We start from the raw sequence: 22,393 nt of genomic DNA on the forward strand, positions 1-22,393 counted from the left end.
TGGAGATGTATGGTTTCTCTGATTTTACATTTGATTCAAGAAGACACATATACAGATAACTATAGTATAAGGCAAAGTAGAAAAAGTATACAGTCAAAAAGTGATCCTAGGAATTCAAAAGGAGCGGCTGGAATGATTAGCAAAGAATTTATTGAGATGATAAGTAATTATCCTGCAATGAGGATGGAACGTTTAGAACAAAGCAGACAGAAATCACCTCTCCTGGTAATATTAGCCAATACTTACTGAATACTTGCTGTACCAGACATTGTGTTTATCATATTTAAACCAGAACAGTCCCATGTGGAAGTATTGTTGTGATTCATTTTACAAGTGGGAAAACTGAGGCACAGCAAGACAATGTTAAATAATTTGTCAAAGTTATGCAGCTAATAAAGAAGAGAGCTGGGATTAGAACCCAGGAAGACTGGATTCAGAACCTGTGTTAACCACCACATTGCAAAATGAGAATTTCAATTTTACTACTTGCTGAGCTGTTTCTAACAATGTTTTATTAAGTTCACTGGAATTTTATTTCCTATTACTTTTTAAATTTATATCTATATATGGATGCTAAAAAAGTTATTTCATTGAACTAACTCAGTCTTTCATTTACAGTAACAAGTCCTCAAATTCTTCATCTATGAAATAAAAGTTTGAAGCTGTATCAGTAGTTCCCAAATATCCCAAATAAAGAGCAATTCTTTATTTCAAAATAAAAAATAATTATGCCAACTTGTATGTTACAGTTGTTCGCCTTCCCCTATTCACTGCTTGGTATGCAGTAGAAAACTTTACAATAAGTCACAGGATTTCGCAGCCTTCTAGATTCTAGAGGAATCCACCGTGCTAGAATAATCTCGAAGTCTTGATGACTTCAGGTCCCTCGCTCTCTAGTTTCCAATTTGTCATTTTCTCTCTGCCATGAGAAGAAACACATGTGCTTCCTCAATCCCTTAAAAGTCTATCATATTTTCTCTAGTTTCCCCCTGTCTTCCCTTCTTCCTTCAGCACAGGTTTCTTGGTAAACAACACGACTAACTTTGCAGAACTCATAATTACTATTGGACTCTTGTGAAAAGGAACTCTGTCAAAAATATATGAGTTAAACCAATACAAATTTACAGAACTTTTAACTTGTTTTGTCAAAATAATAAAGGTTTTCATATCAATTTTGGGATGAATCCATATAATTTTCTAGTAGATTAAATTCTAAAGTCAAATCTTTACAAATATGATACATAGACAAAGCAACATTATCTTCTGTCCATATTTATTTTTATCTTTCTTTCCTTTCTCCTTGACACTTTTGTCCAGTATTTTCCCTATTGCTTGAGAATGTAATCCAAACAATATTGACAATACTTAGTTCCATATCTTTATATAGCAGAAATATTTGAGAAATACTAGCATAGAGTTTTAGGTGACATCATTCTTGGTACTGCTGGAGACTGGGGCTTTATTTCTAAGATACCAGAAAGAAATTATCAGCCCCCACCCCATCCCCCAGTTACCCTTTGTGTTTCCCAATATTCAAATCTTTGGAATACATAACCAAAAATAACACTCTGGGTTTTAAGAGTGGTTATATTTTTCTGTTATGATGTCCTTACATTCAGCAGAATGAGTTCAGCCAGCTGCTTCAAGCAGAAAGATATACGTCTGCATTCTCCACAGCCTCAGTCCTCCAGCACTGTGTGAGACTCCCTACGCAGGGCCTAACCTTTTCCTGTTTGATGAGGGCTTGCTCCAAACCACACAGCAGCATCTGAAAGGTAGTACATACAGCACCTTGCAAAAACAGGGTGGAGCAAATGCAGGTTTACAGTTGTAAGTACTTGAAGCAGAGTTCATTCTTGTATTATTATTTATGAATTCCTGTATTATTTTTCATATGAAAAACTGTAAACCTACTTTTGCCCCACCCTGTATATACCTTTTGACCATCCCCCTGGAATTGGCCACTTGTTCCCTTGTGTCCCACTGAACCTGTGCAGGTGTTTATCCCAGCACCTATGCTCCTTTTTTTAGCCTCAACTCAGGAGGTCATGCTTATTGATTCTAGACAGGGGGTGGGAGGAGAGAGAGACAGAGAGTGAGGCAAATATCTATATTTTTTCAGTTGCCTATCTCAGGCATCCTGACTGGGACTGAACCCCCAACCTAGGCATGCACCGGGATTCAAACCTGCAGCCTTTCAGTTCACAAGATGGCCCTCCAACCCACAGAACCACACCAGACAGAGCAGCACCTGTACTACTTTATTGCCGTTTCTTGTTTATATGACTCACTTTCCTTTCTTATTGGCCTTTGTGTCCACCACATCTAATATAGTGCCTGGCTCATGGTAAATGCTTGTTGAATGAAAACTCTGGAGTAAGAAGCAACAAGTAAAAAAAAAAAGAAGCAACAAGTTAGCGAAGTAATTGAACCAAGTACTAAGTGGAGTAATAAATATGGAGTGGTAGACTGAGGGGGGTGTGCAGCACAGGATAATCCTCAAGGGCTGGTTTGGACAGGGGATAGATACTGTAGAAGTGTAGAGGCTGAAGCAAGGAAAGTTCCAGGTGGAAGACAATGGAAGCTAGCCTGGCTGGCCCATCTTGGGAAGTAAAAAGAATTAAGTTTGGACATACCAATGACTTAGAGACACTTGATAGAAACTCCTGAAAGTTAGAATGAAAGAATTTAGAATTTATTTGGAAACAATAGGGAGACACTATAGTTCTCTGATTTGGACAATGAATGATCAAAGTAATATTTTAAAGTTTTAATCAAATGGATGTGTGCTTATGTGAGAATTTGTGTATTAAACATCAGGACATGAAATACTGATTTTTAGTCTGTGGGTCTTCAGTTGATCCTAAAGATTTCTTTCTTTCTCTTCTCATTCCGCAGGTCGTTATTTTGTACTTTGAGCCAAACACATTTCGCTGTATTCTCCTAAGATGGGTCCGCCTTCTCGGTTTTGCTACCGTTTATGGAACTGTCACTCTCAAGCTCCACAGGTATATTATATTTTTCCAGTTTTCATTCTCATGGGAGGATCAAGGCGGCTTAGCATATCATTACAAGCTGGGCCCGCCAATTAAATCATTTAATTTCAAGAATTTAGATAGCACGATGATCTATATTTTTATTTTCAAGGCAATATCTTTAGGATTCAATAGGAAGATGTTTAATACAACTGAATTTGAATAACATGGTTTAATAAAATGTGCCATTGGTCTTGGAAAGTTTAATTCTGAATAAAATAAGTTCAGAATGAATGCAAAACAGTATTGACTAGCTAAGAACAGGAATCAATACAAAGACAATGTGGCTGAAATAATAATCCAGGTCCAGAGCTACCAAGGGTCCTCTGTAGTAGAATTCAGTCATATGCTTATTTGACTAAAACTGCTGTCCTCCGTTTCCAAGTTCCATACCCCAGGGTAATCCTGCTGATATTCTATGGGTGAAATTGGAGAAAAATAGTGTTTCTAACTTTCCTCTTTAAACAATGTGCTTCAGTAATTATCAACTTTGCACATTGGAGAATACTGTAAATTATGTTATACTTTGCTTCAAAGTCACCTACTTCTTAAAATGTATATGATCAATATTAGAAAGAGGCAGTAAAATAAATTACTGTCTACAAAGACTAGGGACGTCTGGAAATGATTCCAGGGCTTTCCCTTGCCTCCTCTTTCCAAGTTTTCTCAATGGAGTGGTGCCGAAGATCTTAAGAGAGGAAGTATGGGTTTCCCCTGAAGGATAAAATTGTCATTTTATAGAGGGAAACCTTTATGCTGATTAGCTTTAAAGCTGGTTAACAACCACAAAAAGCCATTCATATTAACATGCTAATCTTTCCATAAGTTTTTCTCAATATAAGTATTTTAATATGGCTTGTTCAACAATTTATCTTAGTCACCATAATATGTAGTATATTTGTCTTTAAACGTATCCCCTTTGAACATTTCTTAAAATGTGATTGTTGTACTGTCTACTACATAATCTCCATTTTATTCCATTTTGGGGAGGGTGGGGAAGTACTTATTTACTGGGGAGGCCTCAGATTATCTTTTTGGAAAAATGTAAATATACTTAACTCTCAACATATCAAATAGTACAAAGAATATTGGACTGGATTTCATGATGTCCACTTTAAATCTGTTTAGCATCTAACTCTAAGAAATCATAGGCCTCTGATTCTTAGAATAGGAAAGTATTAGAGCAATCTCTAATGTTCTTTCTGAGGCCCACTTTGTTATTTCCACATCACAGCACGCTTTACTCTTGTGCCCTTCTATTCTTCAAGTACCTACTGATTTCCATTCCTTATATGATAGCTATTCAATATTTTTTAACTGGTGGTCACTCATCAAAGGAAATGAGAAATTATTGGCAGCTTAAAATAGACATAAGACTTCTGGAAATTCTGAATGAATGGGTGGCCTAGTGAGACTTGAAAATGACTTCTCTCCCTGTGAGTCTGGCACTTAGCATCTATTCAGTTTGCTTATTCAATTATCTTCTTCATTTTCACCTAGCTTACTTTCCTTTTGAAGTGAGGGTCTTACCAGGTCTTAGTACAATGTCTGACACATGGTAGTTACTTAATACATATTAGTTGATGAGTAAATGAATAAAAATTATAGATGCAGACTTAGAAGCTACTTTTATTACTTCTCTCCACTTATAGTACATTTACATTCTCCTACCTCACTACATGTCCAAGAGGCTATTTTTTGGTGGGATGAAAATACAGTATTAGGTATCACTGAATCATGTGGTGAGAAAACTACTTCATTCAGGTTCTCTTTCTATCCTTCTGATCACTTCCAGGAGAAAAATTAGTGTGGACTGAGTAGGTCTTTAACACTTGCTGAGCAGTTGTTATTCTTTGTTGGCAAAAAGGAGCAAATCAAGTCAGGCTCAGAGCTTTCCAATGCAATGCTGTCTAGATAAGACTTATTAACTTTGGTTCCCTGTATTTATTTTCATAGTTACTTTCTATGAATAGGTTATCAGTTTTTCATTGAAAGTAGCAATATGTTTTCTTTAAAATATTTTAAAGCAATAAATAAAAGTCGATTTAAAGAATGTATTAGCTGGTGTGCAGATATCAAGGGAAATCTCCAGGGAGGTAAGCCGAGGATTGAAATTTACTACACTAGATTATTTCATCATACTTTTGTTTATTTTAAAGACTGGAGATAAAACTATTTTTTCTCTATGTGTTTCTAGAGGTCATTGCAGTGAAGAATTACCCTATTGAAGGTTTAAATTGAGTAGAAACTGTTTCTAATTTAATGAGCTGAATTATTCTTATCTTGTCTGAACCATATGGCTTTATATTGTATTCTGTTCTTTTCCATACTGCTTAAATTTCACTGATTCCAATATAAAGTCTATTAACTGAACAATCAGCTTTTCAGAGGGATGTGAGCAACCTGATGGAAGTGACAGGTTGCTGACCCAGCTTTGTACTTCCTGTTCTTATTGCTGCACCTTGCACCTATTATATATAGATGACCCTTGAACATTGCTGGAGTTAGGGGCACCAATACCCCTTGAAGTTGAAAATTCATGTATAACTTTTGACTCCATAAAACTTAACTACTGATAGCCTGCTATTGACCAGTAGCCATACCAAGAGCATAAACAGTTGATTAATTTTTACATATTTTGTATATTATATACTGTATTCTTATAGTAAAACAGGCAAAAGAAAAGAAAATGTTATTTAAAAATCATAAGGAAGAAAAAATGCAAGTACATTTACAGTATTTATTGAAAAAGTTCCACCTGTAAGTGGACCCATGCTGTACAAATTTGTTATTCAAGGGTCAGTTGTATCTGGGTATTTGTTAAGTGAATGAATGGGTGGATGGTTCTATACTGAATGGAACTTCAAGGAATGTTTTTGATTGGGGTCACTCTGAGAGTCAAACAACATGTGGCCCTGAAGAATTCACCTCTAAGATTTTGTAGTAACATGAAAGGAAGACATAAATCCTAACAAATCTGAATTTGTATTCCAATTCTGCTATTAACTATTTATACAACCAAGTACAAATAACTTTAACTCTGAGAATCTGTTTTTTTACCTCACCTATAAAGTTGTTCTAAAGTTTAAGCATGATTGGGATATATGTAAATACTTAAAGTAGGAGGTTTTGCTTGCAAACCACAAGTTCTAACTACGGCTAAATTAAGCAAAAAGGAAACTCACTGGAAGAATATAGGGAAGTCACAGAAATAAAGGGAAAGCTAAAGAACTGGGCTTTAGAGGACCTGACCCATGGTAGATTGGGAGACCAAGGTAGCCTTGCTTAAGTGATAATGTCCCTTGAATTCCATAGACTCATTTTCACAGGAACTTAATTTTTTATTTCAAGATTTCTCTTAATCCTCACCTGAGGATATTTTTTGATTGCTTATTAGAGAGGAAGGGAGGTGGGGAGAGAGAGAGAGAGAGAGAGAGAGCAAGAGAGAAACATCTATGTGAGAAAGAAACACTGATTGGTTACCCTTTTGCACACACCCTGACCGGGAATTGAACCTGTGACCTTTTGGTGTATGGGACAACACTCGAACCAACTGAGCCACCCAGCCAGGGATCATGATATTTTTTAAGTAAATCCTACCTCTCTAGGCAGAAAATTTTAAGGAAATTATCAACACTGATAAATAAAATGACTGTTTAAAGTCCCCTGAGAATAGGATAAGCAAGAAAGACTTGAGTTTTTATTTCAGCCATTTCACTGAAGACTTAGTAAAATTATTGAATATGTTTTCTTTACCTCCTTGTCTCTCAGTGACTGATTGTAGTGTTTACAGAATTCTAGTAGCTCTGAAAACTTGAAGCAAATATTAAAAAAGAACAGGGCATTACCCTGTCACACAAATAATACTATTAGACATGAGAACTTAAAGGTTTTATTCACTTTTATCAAATCTCCCACTTTTGAGAGTCATACAGCCAATGGAAATACCAATGCCAATCCAAAGGAAAATTGGAAAAGAGTCCTTGTTTATTAACAGTGCAATACAGGAATGTCATAAGTTGGGGGAGGGGTGAGAGTTGGCCTTCCCTTCAGAGAGGAGTATTTTATTACTGATATTTAGAATCATCATCACATGTGATAAAAAGAGAACCAACAGCCCTGGCTGGTATAGCTCAGCAGATTGAGTGTGGGCTGTGAACCAAAGTGTCACCAGCTCAATTCCCAGTCAGGGCACATGCCTGGGTTGCAGACCTGGTCCCTGGGTCGAGGGGCACATGAGAGGCAACCACACATTGATGTTTCCCTCCTTTCCCCTTTCTCTAAAAAAATAAATAAAAATCTTTAAAAAAAAAAAAGAGAACCAACTATTTTTTCCTTTTTTTTATTGTTGTTCAAGTAAAGTTGTCTCCATTTTTACCCCACCACAGCTCCCCTCCCCACCCACTCCCGCCTCCCACCCTTGAACCTACCCCCTTTGGCTTTGTTCATATGTCCTTTATACATGTTCCTTGATGGCCCTTCCCCTATTATACCTTGTGATCTCACCTATAAGTGGAACCTAATCAACAAAACAAATAAGCAAGCAAAATACAACCAGAGACATTGAAATGAAAAACAAAATGATAGTAACAAGAGGAGGGGAGAGAAGGATATTAGAGAACCAACTTTTAGTTGTATTTATAATTGCCTTAAATTTTTTACAGACAAAAGGACCACTTTGTTACCTTACCCTGGGTAGACCAGCCCCACTGCCTCACTTCATTGGCAGGCCATTTATGCAAAACGATTTATTTAAATCTTAAACTATTTATTCCTCTTTGGGAATAGAAAGAATGGTACATGTTTTAGCAGCTCAGTGTGGATCATAAGGAAAAATAGAGTTGAAGTAGACAAAAATGAAGACATTTCATTTACAAAAGGGAATTTCATTCAGTAACCAGAGATATGTTTGACATAGTACATGAAAGATGTAGGACAGATCTGAAAAAGCATCTAGCACTTGCATGGATATATTGGTTCATAGAATACTTGTTAAGTTAGGACAGTTGCTTTGTTGATTGGTGTGTGGGTGAGACGTTTGGGTGGGTGGTTGGTTGATTGTCAGTTGGTTTTAAGAAACTTAGGAAGGCAATATCACCAGGCTCAGAAAAGCTTCATATACCTCCTTGGTTAAGTTTATTTCTAAGTATTTTATTTTTCTTATGGCCTTTATTATGTTGAGGTATGCTCCCTCTATTCCCACTTTCCTGAGTGTTTTTTTTTATGATAAATGGGTGCTGTACTTTATCACATGCTTCTTCATCTGTTGATATGATCATGTGATTTTTGTCTTTCCTTTTGTTTATGTGAAGTATTACATTTATTGATTTGCATATATTGTACCATCCTTGCATCCCTGGGATGAATCCCACTTGATTATGGTGTATGATCTTTTTAATGTATTGCTGAATCCAGTTGCCAATATTTTGTTGAGGATTTTTGCATCTATGTTCATCAGCAATATCAGCTTGTAGTTTTCTTTCTTTGTTGTATCTTTATCTGGTTTTAGAATTAGGATAATACTGACCTCATAAAAAGAGTTTGGGAGTCTTCTCTCTTCTTGGATTTTTTGGAATAGTTGGAGAAGAATCTGGGTTAGCTATTCTCTAAACATTTTGTAAAATTCTCCTGTGAAACCGTCCAGCCCAGGGCTTTTGTGTGCTGGGAGTTTTTTGATCATTGCTGCAATTTCACTAGCTGGTATTGGTCTATTCAGACTTTCTGCTTCTTCTTGACTCAGTTTTGGAGGATGATATGTTTCTAGAAATTTGTCCATTTCACCCAGGTTTTCAAATTTGTTGGCATAGTATTGTTTGTAGTAATTTCTTATGATCTTTTGTATTTCTGTGGTATTGGTTGTAATTTCACCTTTTTTATTTCTGATTTTATTTATTTGGGTCTTCCCTCTTTTCTTCTTGATGAGGCTGGTTAAAGGCTTCACCAATTCAAAAGAACCTCTGCACCCCAATGTTCATAGCAGCATTACTTACAGTAGCCAAGTGTGGAAAACAGCCTAAGTGCCCATCAATAAATGAGTGGATCAAAAAACTGTGGCACATGTACGTGATGGAATACTACCCAACAGAAAGAAAGGAGCTCCTACCCTTCACAACAGCATGGATAGAACTGGAGAGCATTATGCTAAGTGAAATAAGTCAGGTAGTGAAAGACAAATAACATATGATATCACCTGTAAGTGGAATCTAATCAACAAAATGAACAAATAAGTGAAATAGAACCAGAAACTTGGAAATAAAGAACAAACTGGCAGTGACCAGAGGGGAGGGGTGAAGGGGCAAGCAATGAAACACAAATAAAGGACTCATGGGAACAGATAATGGGGGAGGGGGTTGACTGTGGGAGTGGGGGTCAGGGTTGGAGTGAACAAGGGGGAAAATGTGGGACAACTATAACTGAGCAATAATACATTTAAAAAATAAAAAAACAGTTAAAAAAGCTTCATATATTTTCAGAAGGCAAAATGAGGAAATATTTTAAATGAAAGGGGATAAAGAGATACTAAGAAACTTAATACTAAAAGACCATCTTTTTATTCTTTTTAATATGGTTTTTGAAAACAGATTGCCTTTCCTTTTTCCAAGGCTAATCAAGAGAAAACAAAAAACTTCTTGTACTATATTTAAAGTGAATATATCAGCAAGCTGCAATAAAGCCTTCTTCTGGATCTGGACTAAGGATTTTTATTTTATGTATTATTCAGTACTCTATGCTCTGAATACAGCACAATACATAGCTGCTTTCTCTGCTGTGTTCATTAGCACCAAATATTCTACACTTTGTGAGGTTTATATACAGGGGTGGGCAAAAGTAGGTTAATAATAATAATAAATACAGTAATTGATACATAAATAATTCAAGAATAAAAGTAGGTTTATGGTTGTATGCATGCACAGTATAATGCACGATAATTAATGCATAAATAAGAATAAACTGTGCACACATACAACTATAAACCTATTTTTGAACAGTTTATTCTTTAATTGTATATTAATTACTATATTAATTATTATTAACCTACTTTTGCCCACCCCTGTGTGTGTGTGTATATATATGTATGTGGTTGTCTTCTAATAGTTTTTGAAAAGTGACAAGATAATATTTATATTTATTTATTGAATGTGTTCTTTAAGTATACATAAAATATGGTTAAGATATCCAACTTTTTAGAAAAGCAAGCATGCTGCTATAGAGGAAAGTTAAAAGCTCATAACAAAAATGAAGATTCCACCTTTACCTTAACGTGTGATAACCACTGGGTGGCAGGGAATTTGAGATGGAGCCTGGGGCCAATGCCTGAAGTACAGTTATTGGACTTTGTCTATTAAATACATACCGATCTGCCTTGACAAAGGCATTGATCAGGTGTTGGTTAGTCCTCATTTATAAAACAAAAGAAATAATAACCTTTGTTTGTAGGTGGCGAAGCAAGTGCCAATGCACATATACAAGATTCTTCTAAAAGAGGAATCTTCTTGCGTTCATTCCAGCACACAGATACATGGTGTTTAAGGCCTCAAATCATGGCCCAAAGAGTTTAACATGAAACAATTTTTAAATGTTTTATGTAGTTACCCACCTCAATCAAAATAATGTATCAAGAAACTGGCCTTTGGACGCATAGCTGTGTACAGTACAGTGCATTCTGACTAGGAAATGGAAGGCTATGCCAGATGGATGCTGGTAGTGATATGTGCTTTAGATGTACTCTCTGCGGAGTTCACTGTGATTTCTCATCTTTACTGGCTGACTACCTTCAAGTGGAGAATTACTTACAGTGACAGTTATTAAGAACCACATTGTCCCCGAGAAAAGGGTCTCAGTCTTTGTCTTCTGAAGGGGGTCTCTTTCTCTGCCAGCAAATGTACTGTTTGGACAGTGTTAAAGAAAAGATTCATTCTGACTCTTCCTGTAGAATTTGTAAAGAATTCAGAGGGACAACTATAATGGGGCTTTGAGTAGGGGAGAGAGATTAGGCTCAACCCTGGATACAACAAAGAAACATGGGGATTTATAGTCAAGGAGCAAGGTGTGGTTCAGTGGATGGAAAATTAGAAAATTACTAAGAGGAAACATCAGGTGTAAATGAAAATTTCTCGCTAAACCAACTTGACATACTTCTTGCTGAAGGCTAGCCAGGATGATCTCAGATATCAGAGTGGGAGATTCTCTCTAAACTGACTTATTTAACAAGATTTCTGTTAAAGTTGAGCAGTGCAAAGACCGGGAAGTACAAAGGTTAAGGAGAGGTCTCAGAGGAGCCTGCCTAAAGTTTGGTCAAGGAGAGTAACTTTGTCAATAGGAAGCTAAGTTCCAAAGCCAACAAAATGTCACTCAGCTTCAGAAGTAAATTAGAAAATATCTGAGTCTTCCCTCACATATCCGTGCCTTCCATATACTAGAAAATAAGTAATGGAAGTCTAGACAAAACAAAACAAAACAAAACCCACAAAGAAAAGAAAACAACTAGATACCCAATAGAAAAATGACATCCTTAAGATGCAATCACAAGTTTGTTCTTTATTTCAATGTCTCTGGTTATATTTTGCTTGCTTGTTTCTTTTGTTGATTAGGTTCCACTTATAGGTAAGATCATATGGTATCTGTCTTTCACCACTTGGCTTATTTCACTCAGCATAATGCTCTCCAGTTCTATCCATGGACAAAACCAAAGGGTGGGGAGGGTAGGATTGAGTGTGGTAGGTGGGGGTGGGTGGGGCAGGGGATAGTGGGGGAGGTGGAAATGGGGACAACTGTAGTTGAACAACAATAAAAAAAAGATGAAATTGTAGAGAATAAAGGTTTCAAATTCATGTTTCAGAACTATCTATCTCTAAGCATTTGAAAAAATTAGTTTGTAAGTAACTTTACTTTCTCTTTTTTTGTTTTGTAACTCATTAAGTATAAACCTGGGCTTTGTGAGATTGATATTTAAACAATTTCCCTAGAGTTATTTTAGCATTAAAAAATGTTTAATGAAACAGGAAAGATTTGAAATCATTTGACTCTTAACAATGAGTTATTAGCTAGAGGTCTGTATTCATATAGAATGTTTAACATCAATGAATACCTTTTTAAAAATTATAAATAAAAGCAAAATTTATTCTTAATTGTCTCTTCACATAATCCATTAGATATAAAATATGAGCATATCTCACTCAGAACTAAAAAGACATAAAGCTTTATTTATTTTTTCTGATTGCAGATGTCCTAACTGATTTGTTTTATGACACATAACTTGGAAATACAACTATTGTATAACATCTACATTCAAAGTTTTTTAATATTAAGCTTCTCCTTTTGCATGTTTCATATATATATGAAAACTTTGATATATATATAAACTTTGATAGATATATATATGTATGTATCTCCTAATTTCAGTATAGCATGGGTATATTATGTTTATATTTCTAGAAAGAGGCTTGCATTATAATATACAGTTTAAGGGCTATGTACCAAATTTGAAACATGGGATTTTATTCTTGCCTGAATTGTTACAGTTTCAACTGGTATACATGTGTTTATACTTGTGTGTTAATCAACTTTAAAATTACAAATAAAAATCCATGTAGTAATTCAGAATTAGTACTTCTCAGGCTACAGCTGATAAATATTTTATCCTAATATTCTTTGTTACTAACTAACAAATCTTGTATGTGCTCAAGTGGAAATATTTCTTTTTCTTACGTGAAGTGCATGTAAGAGAATAAGTGGAAAATGAGGTTAATTCATTCATGCAGCAAAAAAGAACTGCAGCCAGGCTTCTTTAAAGGCCAGTGTGACACAGCCTGCTTCTGCAAGCTGTTAGCTGCCATCGCCTGCCTGCTCTGTCTCAGCCCAAAGGCAGGGGCTCAGCTTATGATATTGTTTGCAAACATCCACATCCCATCTGATGCTCCAGGCTCACCTGTCCTCTGGTTACTCTGCTGCCCCTCATCCAGCATTTGCATGTGTCCAGTCTAAAACACCTGAGTTATGTTTTCATTTTTATTCAGTTCAAAATAATTTCTAATTTGATTTATTCATTGACCCACTGGTTATTTAGAAGTGTTATTTAGTTTCCAAATATTGAGGGATTGTCCACAAATCTTTCTGGTTTTGATTTCTGGGCTCATACTTATTGTGACTTGAATCCTCTTAAATTATTGATACTTGTTTTAAGGCCCAGGTTATCTCTCTTGGTAAATGTTTCATGAGCACTTGGAAGAATGTATCACCTGCTGTTTTGAGGCTGTTCAAGAATGTTATTTAAGTTTTTTATATCCTTACTAATTTTCTCTCTACTTGTCCTATTAATATTTAGAGAGTTGTTTGAAATTTTCTTATTTGTCTATTTTTCCTCACATGTCTTTCAGTTTTTGCTTCATGTATTTTGAAATTCTGTTCTTAGATGCATAAATATTTAGAGTTTTTGTGTCCTCTTCATGGATTGATTCCTTTATCCTTATGCATTGATCTTCATTATTCCCGGTACTATTCTTTGCTCTGAAACTACTTTGTCTGCTATTAATATAGAAACTCCAGATTTCTTTTGATTAGAGTTAGCATGGTATATCTTTTATTTCCATCATTTTATTTTTAACCTATTTTTGTCATATTTAAAAGGTGTTTGTTGTAAACACACACACACACACACAAACAAACATATAGTTGGGCCTTGCTTTTTAAAATCTAATCCGACAATCTCTACCTCTTAATTCATTTATTTAGACTACTCTCCTTAGACATGACTATTGATAATTTTGTTGCATTTCTTCTAACATTCCAGGGGCGCACCTGGCCTCTAGTTATCTTCATACCTATTACCCAGAATTTATATCACTAGTCCAAAAGATAGGACTTGAGTTAATAAGGAATTTAATACTAGAAGCACAACTACTCTAGCTATTCCTAGATAGAAACAAACTATTAAAACTGACTCAGAAGACACAGAAAATTTCAATAGACCTGAAACAAGTAAAGACATTTGACCAGTAATCAAAAATCTACCCCCATCCCCCTACCCACCAAAGCCATAGTACTTGGTTGCTTCACTGATTAATTATACCAAAGATTTAAAGAAGAATTAATGACAGTTCTTTATAAGCTATCCAGAAAAATAGATAAGGCAACCCTTCTCTATGCATTCTAAGAGGCAAGTATTACCCTGATACCAAAACCAAACAAATAGATCACAAGAAAACAATACTACAGACCTTATGAACATAGATACAAAAAGCTCAATAAAATACTGACAAACAGAATCCAGCAACCTACAAAAAGGATTATTACATCACAACCAGGTGGGATTTGTGCCAGGAATGTAAATGGTTCAACATGCGAAAATCAACCCATGTGATAGCATGTATTAATAATAAAGAACAAAAACCACATGATCATAACAAATGCAGAAAAGCATTTGACATAATTCAACACACTGTTCATGATAAGAAAAAAAACATTCAATAATCTAGGAATGGAGGGGCACTTTCTCATCAAGATAAAAATTGTCTAGGAAAACCCATAGCTGATATCATGCTTAAAGAATGAGCTCTACTATGTTTAAGAATAAGATTAAAATGTTGGCCTTATTCCTGCTTCTATTCAACATTGTCCTAGAAATGTTCACTTGAGCAAGTAAGGCCCCAAAAGAAATGAAAGATATGCAAATGGAAAGAAAAAGTAAAACTAGTTGCAGATTGCATGACCTTCTATTGAGAAAATTTTAAAGCATCCACCAAAAAACTAACAGAACTAGTAAACAAATTTAGCAATGTTGGTGTATACAAGATTACTATACAAAATTCAGTTGTGTTTCTATACATTAGCAACAAAAAGAAACTCAAATTAAAGGAGAATTTCACTTATAATAACAAAAATAAAATATGTAAGAATAAGATTAAAAACAACTGCTAAACAGGTACTCTGAAGACTACAAAACATTATTGAATAAAATTAAAGAAGAACTAAATAGATAGAAAGACATCCTTTGTTCATGGTTTGGAATACTGAGTGTTTTAAAATTGCAATACTCCTCAAACTGATGCAGTCTAATCCCTATTAAAATCCATCCCTGCTGCCTTTTTTACAAAAACTGACAAACTGGTTTTAAAGTTCATATGGAAATGCAAAGGGCCCAATACCCTTAACAATAACCTTGGATAAGAAGAACAAAGTTGGAGTCATACTTTCTGATTTTAATACTTACTTCAAAGGTTCAGCAATAAAGACACTGTGATAGTAAGCATGGGGGAGACATCTAGATCAATGCCAGATATCCTCAGGCAAAATAATGACTGACCCCCTACTGTATACCATATACAAAATTAATTCCAAATTCATCAAAGACTTAAATGTGAGAGCTAAAACTATAAAATTCTTGGAAACGAAGTAAAAATATTCATAGTCTTGGAGAGATAACAAAAACATGAGCAACAAAAGGAAAAGTAGATGTATTGGACTTCATGAAATTGAAAAACTTGTGCATCAAAAGATAATATCAAGAAATTGACAAATAAAGGTCAAATATCATATGATCATCTGAAAGATACCAAGAATCATTTGTCAAAATCCAACATTTGTATATGATAAAAACTCTCAACAAAATGGATATAGGGAACATACCTCAATGTAATAAAATATGATGACAAGGCCACAGCTAATAACATACTCACTGTTAAAAAGCTGAAACTTTTTCTTATGAGATTAGAAAAAATACCAGGATGCCTTCTTTAACCTCTTTTGTTCAACATAGTATTGGAAGTCCTAGCCAGAGCAATTAAGCAAGACAAACAAAGAAAAGGCATCCAAACTGGAAAGGAGGAAGTAAAACTGTCACTAATTTGCAGATGACATGATATTATATATTTTTTAAAAACCTAAAGACTCCACAAAAATATTAGTATTAGAATGGATAAATAAATTCAGTAAAGTTTTAGGATACAAAATTAATGTATAAAAATATGTTCAGATTTTATATACTAATAACAAACTATCAGAAATAAAAATTAAGAAGATAATCACATTTACAATTACATTTTTAAAAAACCTAGAAATAAATTTAACAAAGAAGCTACACTGAAAAGTATAAGACACTGATGAAAGAAATTTAAGAAGACCGAAACGTGTGGAAAGATATTCTGTGCTTATAGATTAAAAGAATTAATATTGCTAAAATATCCATATCACCTAAAGTAATGTACAGATTCAGTGCAATTCCTACTGAAATTTTAATGGCATTTTTCACAGTAGAAAAACCTTAACATTTGTATAGAACCAGAAAAGACCCTGAATAGACAAAGCAATCTTAAGAAAAAAAAGAACAAAGCTACAAGCATCACACTCTCTGATTTCAAAGTGTACTACAAAACTATTGTAATCAAAATAGTGTGGCATTGGCATAAAAACAGACCCACAGAGAATGGAATAGGATATCCAGATATAAGCCTGTGTACTTATGGTCAATCCATTGTGAAAAAGGAGACAAGAATATAAGTGGGGAAAATATAGTCTTTTCAATAAATGGTGTTGGGAAAACTGAACAGCCACATGCAAAAGAATGAAACTAGACCACTATCTTACCCAATAAACAAAAATTAACGCATGATGGAGTAAAGACTTGAATGTATGACCTGAAACTATAAAATGTTTAGGAGAAAAAGTAGGCAGTAAGCTCCTTAACATTAGTCTTGGCAATGATTTTTTGGATCTGACTCCAAAAACAAAGGCAACAAAAGCAAAAATAAACAAGTGGAACTACATCAGACTAAAAAGATTCTACACAACAAAGCAAGCCATCAACAAAATTAAAAGTTAGGAGGTGCAATGGGAGTAGGTGAGGCTTCCTGAGTGCAGTGTGTAGAGCGAGAATAGAAGATGGCTACATGGAGGAGGTTACTCCTTCTGCCATTTAAGGAGAAGACTGAGGAAGAGGAATCTGCAATAGAGACTCAAACTGTCAGAAGAGTAGGAAGAAAATCAAGACAATATGATAAAATCAAGCACATGGCTGAAGCCATGCCAAAAGCTGGAGGGTGATCAAGTAAAACAAAGAGTACCGGTATCAATTAGATACTATATTTGTAGAAGGTAATTGATAACCTAAGTACAAGTTCTTACAGTGGAGTTTTATGAGCCTAAATCAGATGTGTAGAAAGTGAAAACAGAGGCAGACAATATAGTGACAGCCAATTCCTCATTGCCCCTTTTTTAAAAATCATTTCAACATCATTTCTATGAATTTATCTACTACTAATAATGAGAATTGACTATATACTTTAAATATATCTTTTTGTATAAAGTTCTGAGAATTTATTGCCATCTTCTTGTATATGTTAGTTATCCTTCAGAAATAGTGAAAACTTCTGAACAGATGGTAGCATAAAAATCTATGAAAAAAGTAGTAGAAAAAATCATCTATATAAGTTTAATAATTATGTTTTATACAGCTGTATTTCATATCAAGACATGCCTAAAGATTTCATTTTTAGAACTTGGTTTCTAGGGAGTGAGCCCACATAAACTAACAAGAGCTAATTTTTTAAAGATATAACAAAATTTTCTCATTTTATTTAAGGCAATGTTACAAAAATGCATCTTATTCCATTTTACAAAATCAATATCCTGAAATACTTAGATCAAAGTGCAGAATTGTGTTATTGTGCTTCCTAATTTTTGAAAACTAGTAAAATCAGTATTACAGGAGCTCATGAGGATTTTGCTTTGATTGTTCCTCTCTGGAAATGAGATTATGGGGGCTGTGACAAACTTGAAATCTCAGACTTTACAATAATTACCCAAAGGGTCATCAGGGGAAATAAAAATGTCCGATAATTTGGGAGTGGAATTTCTTTACTGAAAGATCAGCAAACTGGATCATATGGATTTCCTCTGCAAAAGATAAACTCATCAGGTTAAGAAACACTTTAAAGTATTTTAAAGAAATATCTTTAAGTTATTTTTAAAATCCACTATTAGTTGTCTTTCAGGTTTAGAGTTTCAATGTGGACAGTGAAAATCTTCAAGTATCAGTAAAATAAATGATTTCCCCCATCTTGGCCATGGAAAGAAAGCTGAAGCAGTGAGTGGCTCTCAACCTGATGAAAACCCCTTGGAATAACGAAAGATCCCTAGTAGCTCCTGTGGGTTGAGGAGAAAACTTCTTTTCTGTCAAACAGTTCCAACCACTATCCCTCAGTGACAACTTAAAATTCCTTGCTTTTTACGTTGTTATGTGATTTCCCTTCAACTAAAACATCTCCCTGTGTCTTATTCACTTTCCTCTGGTTTTATTTATTGGTGTTCGTCAAGGCCCAGATAAATAACATCTACTCTGTTAGTTTACTAGGCTTGCTAGCTATATGCAACATATAATATATGCTGTTTTATATGTTTGCACACTTATTTCTGGTTAAATTGTAAGCTCTAGAAGACAAGAACACTAACTTATGCTCCTGTGTTGCCCAGCATGATACCTAGCATATGGTTGTCACTGTATAAATGTTTGTTCATTCCAATTATACTTCACATATTCAAAATGAGTCAGGCTAGAATGTGAAAAAATTCTCTCTTTTCTGCCCCCACCAAAATATTGAAGACCAAACAAATGGGTCAGATTCCATCTTTTGAGGTTCTGGTCATCCAACGTTCAGAATTCATCCAGGTACAACCAGAAACAGTTATGTGCACATAGTGGCTGAAAGCTTATCCTACAAAAAATAAGACTGGCACTGGCAAAATATTAATTTTCCAAGAAATTTCTCTCATTTCTAACATAGAGTTCTTTGAATTTTTTGACTTGCTGATAATAGAAGCCTTTTTATGAGGTTAGTAATTGGTCAATTAACATGATATTTAAAGCAGAAGGAAAGTGAAGAAGTGTATAGGCACTGCAGTTTAAAACATACAAACAATCATTCACCAATATTCTCTGAAATAAGGCCTCTTCTTTGACTATGAATCTGATGTTCGGAGCATATCATTCCTTTCTAGCATAAATCACCACAGTGTATTACGTGCTGTTCACAATGCTTGTTCTTCAAATAGTATTGAGACTCTAAAGAGGTTTTTTTTGAAGTCTGTCTAGTTTTTAAGTTTATTGACCACGCCAATATATTAAAATTTACTCACTTTTCCCTACATTAACAGCTTGTTTTAGTGACTTACCATTATGGAATCTTATCAAAAAATCAATATAGATTTTATATAAATAAGTATCCCTTTGTTTTATCCTGATAATCATTTTATTTATGACAGTTACATTATGTGACATAATGTAACTATATTATTATAATAAAATAAGATGATAGCAATTGGCATAATTTGGGGACAAATACAACTGCTTCTTGAGAAGTAGCAATTGCACTGGTTGGAGCAGAGGTGTTTGAAGCACACTAGAGAGAGAGGCGGCACCCTCACCACCAGCCTGGCAGTGCTCACTACGTGTGCACGGGGAGTGGAGAGTAACTGTTAATCTCCAGAGCTAGTTCAATGGAGAGTAAAGAGATCTTCCATTGCACTCTTTTTTTTTTTTTTAATGAACTAAGTTTTTATTTAACTCATTAATTAGTGAGTGTACCTGTAAGATATTAAAAGTGTTTCTTTTTTTTTTTTTCGGTTTTGATCACTTTATTAAATTTTTTTTTATTGTTATTCAATTACAGTTGTATGCCTTTTCTCCCCATCCCTCCACCCCACCCCAGGTGAACCCACCTCCCTCCCCCCTCTCCACCCTCCCCCTTGGTTTTGTCCATGTGTCCTTTATAGTAGTTCCTGTAATCCCCTCTACCCACTGTCCCCTCCCCCACCCCCCACCCCCGCCCTGGCTATTGTTAGATTGTTCTTATTTGATACTTATGTCTTTCTGACATCATTCCACAGAAAAATTGAGGGTGTGTTTTATTTAGAATTAAATAATGTCATCCTCTGTGTTAGCTGAAGGAAAATGGAGTTAAAGATATGGGGTGAGGGGTAAATAAGAATCTGCTAGAAAATAATTTTCTTCACTGGAGGTGTTGTGTTAATTCAAAGAGAGCTATCCAAGGTCTACATATAGAGAAAAATAGCATAATACATCTGGACTATTTCAGGTGTATTTGTTTCATTTCTAGATTTATAATTATTTTTATGAAGAATTAGTATGAATATTTCATAAAATGTTAAAAGAATGAGATGGAGTAAGGAATAGAAAAGTTAGGGAAATTAATTCATTTTTGCTTTTTGGAAATTGATTAAAGATACCCTCAGAGTGTTATAAGTCATTCATGGCTGTTTATTCAAGTAACAATTTTGTAATACAAAGTATGAGAATGAAAGTAGGAGTTAAATCAGCTAAGAATATTCTGAAGGTGCAATTAAGGAAAGGGTGGGTGGATGGATCACTATAGGAAGGTTAAATTTCACCTTATCACAGTATTTAGAGACAGAACAGTTCTTAGTATTATCTAATTCATCTCAACCCTGGCATTTGAGTCATATATATAAGAAAATAACCAAAAACTTTAAAAATTACTACATTTCTTATAGGCCATCCCAACCCTCTTTCCTAATGCAGTACTCTTATTCAATTACCCTAACATTTAAATGCCCCACTTATTTCATTTTTATTTTGGTAATGTAATCAAATGACTATTGAGGGGGTCATATAAGATGATTTTCAGGGAATACCATTTACAACAGTTTACTGTAAAGAAATTAACTGATCCAAGAAGTTTTTGACAATGTAATATTATAAAATACAACTAGTCATTTTCAGGACTATTTTTTGATACTTCAGAAACCCTGGTTGAGTAATGCTGCCTATGGATCTTTCTATAGTCCTGAGAATTTTTCTTGAAATATTAAGACATATTCAAAGAATTTCATTCTATACAAATCTATTTAATCACTGATGTATAATGTAGGATATTTGTTCTATTGGGAGATAAAGCATAATGAAGCTAAATGAAAATAAAAGCAATACTGTTTCTGGTTTTCTTCACGGTAAAATTCTGCTCATGGACAAAGCCAAAGGGGGTGGATTCAAGGGTGGGAGGCGGGGGATGGGTGGGCCGGAGGGGGGCGGTGCTGGGGGAAAACAGAGACAAATGTACTTGAACAACAATAAAAAAAAACTCTGCATAAGTAGATTTTGGTGGGTTTAAACTTTACCTAGAAAAATAAGATATTTTAGAATTTTATTGATTTTTAGATTTTCTTTAACATTTTGATGTTTTGCTTTTCCAGGGTTTTGAAAGTGTTTCTCTCACGAACAGCCCAGCGGATTCCATATATGACTGGTGGACGGGTTATGAGGATGCTGGCAGTAATACTCCTGGTAGTATTTTGGTTTCTTGTTGGCTGGACTTCATCTGTTTGCCAGAATTTGGAGAGGCAGATTTCTCTTATTGGCCAAGGGCAAACATCTGATCACCTCATCTTCAATATGTGCCTCATTGAACGCTGGGATTACATGACAGCAGTTGGTATGTGATCACTTGTTTTGTGTGATTGTTTTGTCTATTTTCCAGTTACATTAAAATAGACTCTTTAAGAAAACTTGTCAAATCTTTTCACAAAGCCTAAAGGAATTTCACCTAATATGGTTTTGGTAAGACAATATTATGAAAAGGACAGTAATTATATGTGGAATGAAAACTTTTTCTGAAAGTTTCCATTCTTTTTCAAAGGTATTTAGCTTTGTTGTGAAAATGTAGTCAAATAAATCAGGAAGTAGACATGCAGTTAAAAAAGGCAACTTCTGTGTATAGAAAGACTTTCTGTTTTCCATCTTATCAATGTGTTTCCATTTGTTAACAGTGTGTTAACAAATGTGTTAACGGTAGTGATTCTCTTGAGTTATTTCTTTAGCTGGGAGAAAAAAGGGAACATGGTGGTATTTTTTTATGTGGTTTTGGTCCTGTGACATATCTGACTTGGTACCGAGGGCACTCTTTGTGTAGACATTTTCTCTGCAAAAACTCTAAGTAATCTGTCTTCCTCTGAAGATAACTTATTAGGAATTATCTGGAGGTGCAGTGGCATACACACAAAAAAGCCAGGCTACTTGGAAGTGGTAAGAGTTATGTGGCTGAGAGCTGGAGAATGTGGAAGAGCCACATAATGTCTTGGCCCAAAAATATAGATTATTTTTCTGACACCTCAGTTTTTTGAAAAATGAAGAAGAAAAACCCATAGGAATTTTTGTGTTGCTGATAGTAGGCTGTTTTAAGCTAAGCCTCCAAAGATACCAAAAAAAGGAATGAAAACAAACCTTTTATCATTTTGTTGTCATTCCCCTTAGTAAGTCATAGGACAAATCTTAATTTTATTTGGCATATGTCAAAAATACACACATGAGTCTAATTGCTATTTTCTCTTTC

The 22,393-nt window shown here is 34.7% G+C and overlaps 1 protein-coding gene across 1 annotated transcript in view; it reads left to right on the forward strand.

Annotated features, from left to right (window-relative positions):
* Positions 1 to 22,393, forward strand: part of GPR158 (G protein-coupled receptor 158) — a 331,316-nt gene that overhangs the window by 278,663 nt on the left and 30,260 nt on the right. The window contains exons 6-7 of the mRNA XM_024575934.3: positions 2,899 to 3,008; positions 21,258 to 21,496. Coding sequence (XP_024431702.1) covers positions 2,899 to 3,008; positions 21,258 to 21,496 — 349 coding nt within the window. The remainder of the gene's footprint in view (positions 1 to 2,898; positions 3,009 to 21,257; positions 21,497 to 22,393) is intronic.

Source organism: Desmodus rotundus, chromosome 4 (genome assembly GCF_022682495.2).
Source record: "Desmodus rotundus isolate HL8 chromosome 4, HLdesRot8A.1, whole genome shotgun sequence".
Lineage (NCBI taxonomy): Eukaryota > Metazoa > Chordata > Mammalia > Chiroptera > Phyllostomidae > Desmodus > Desmodus rotundus.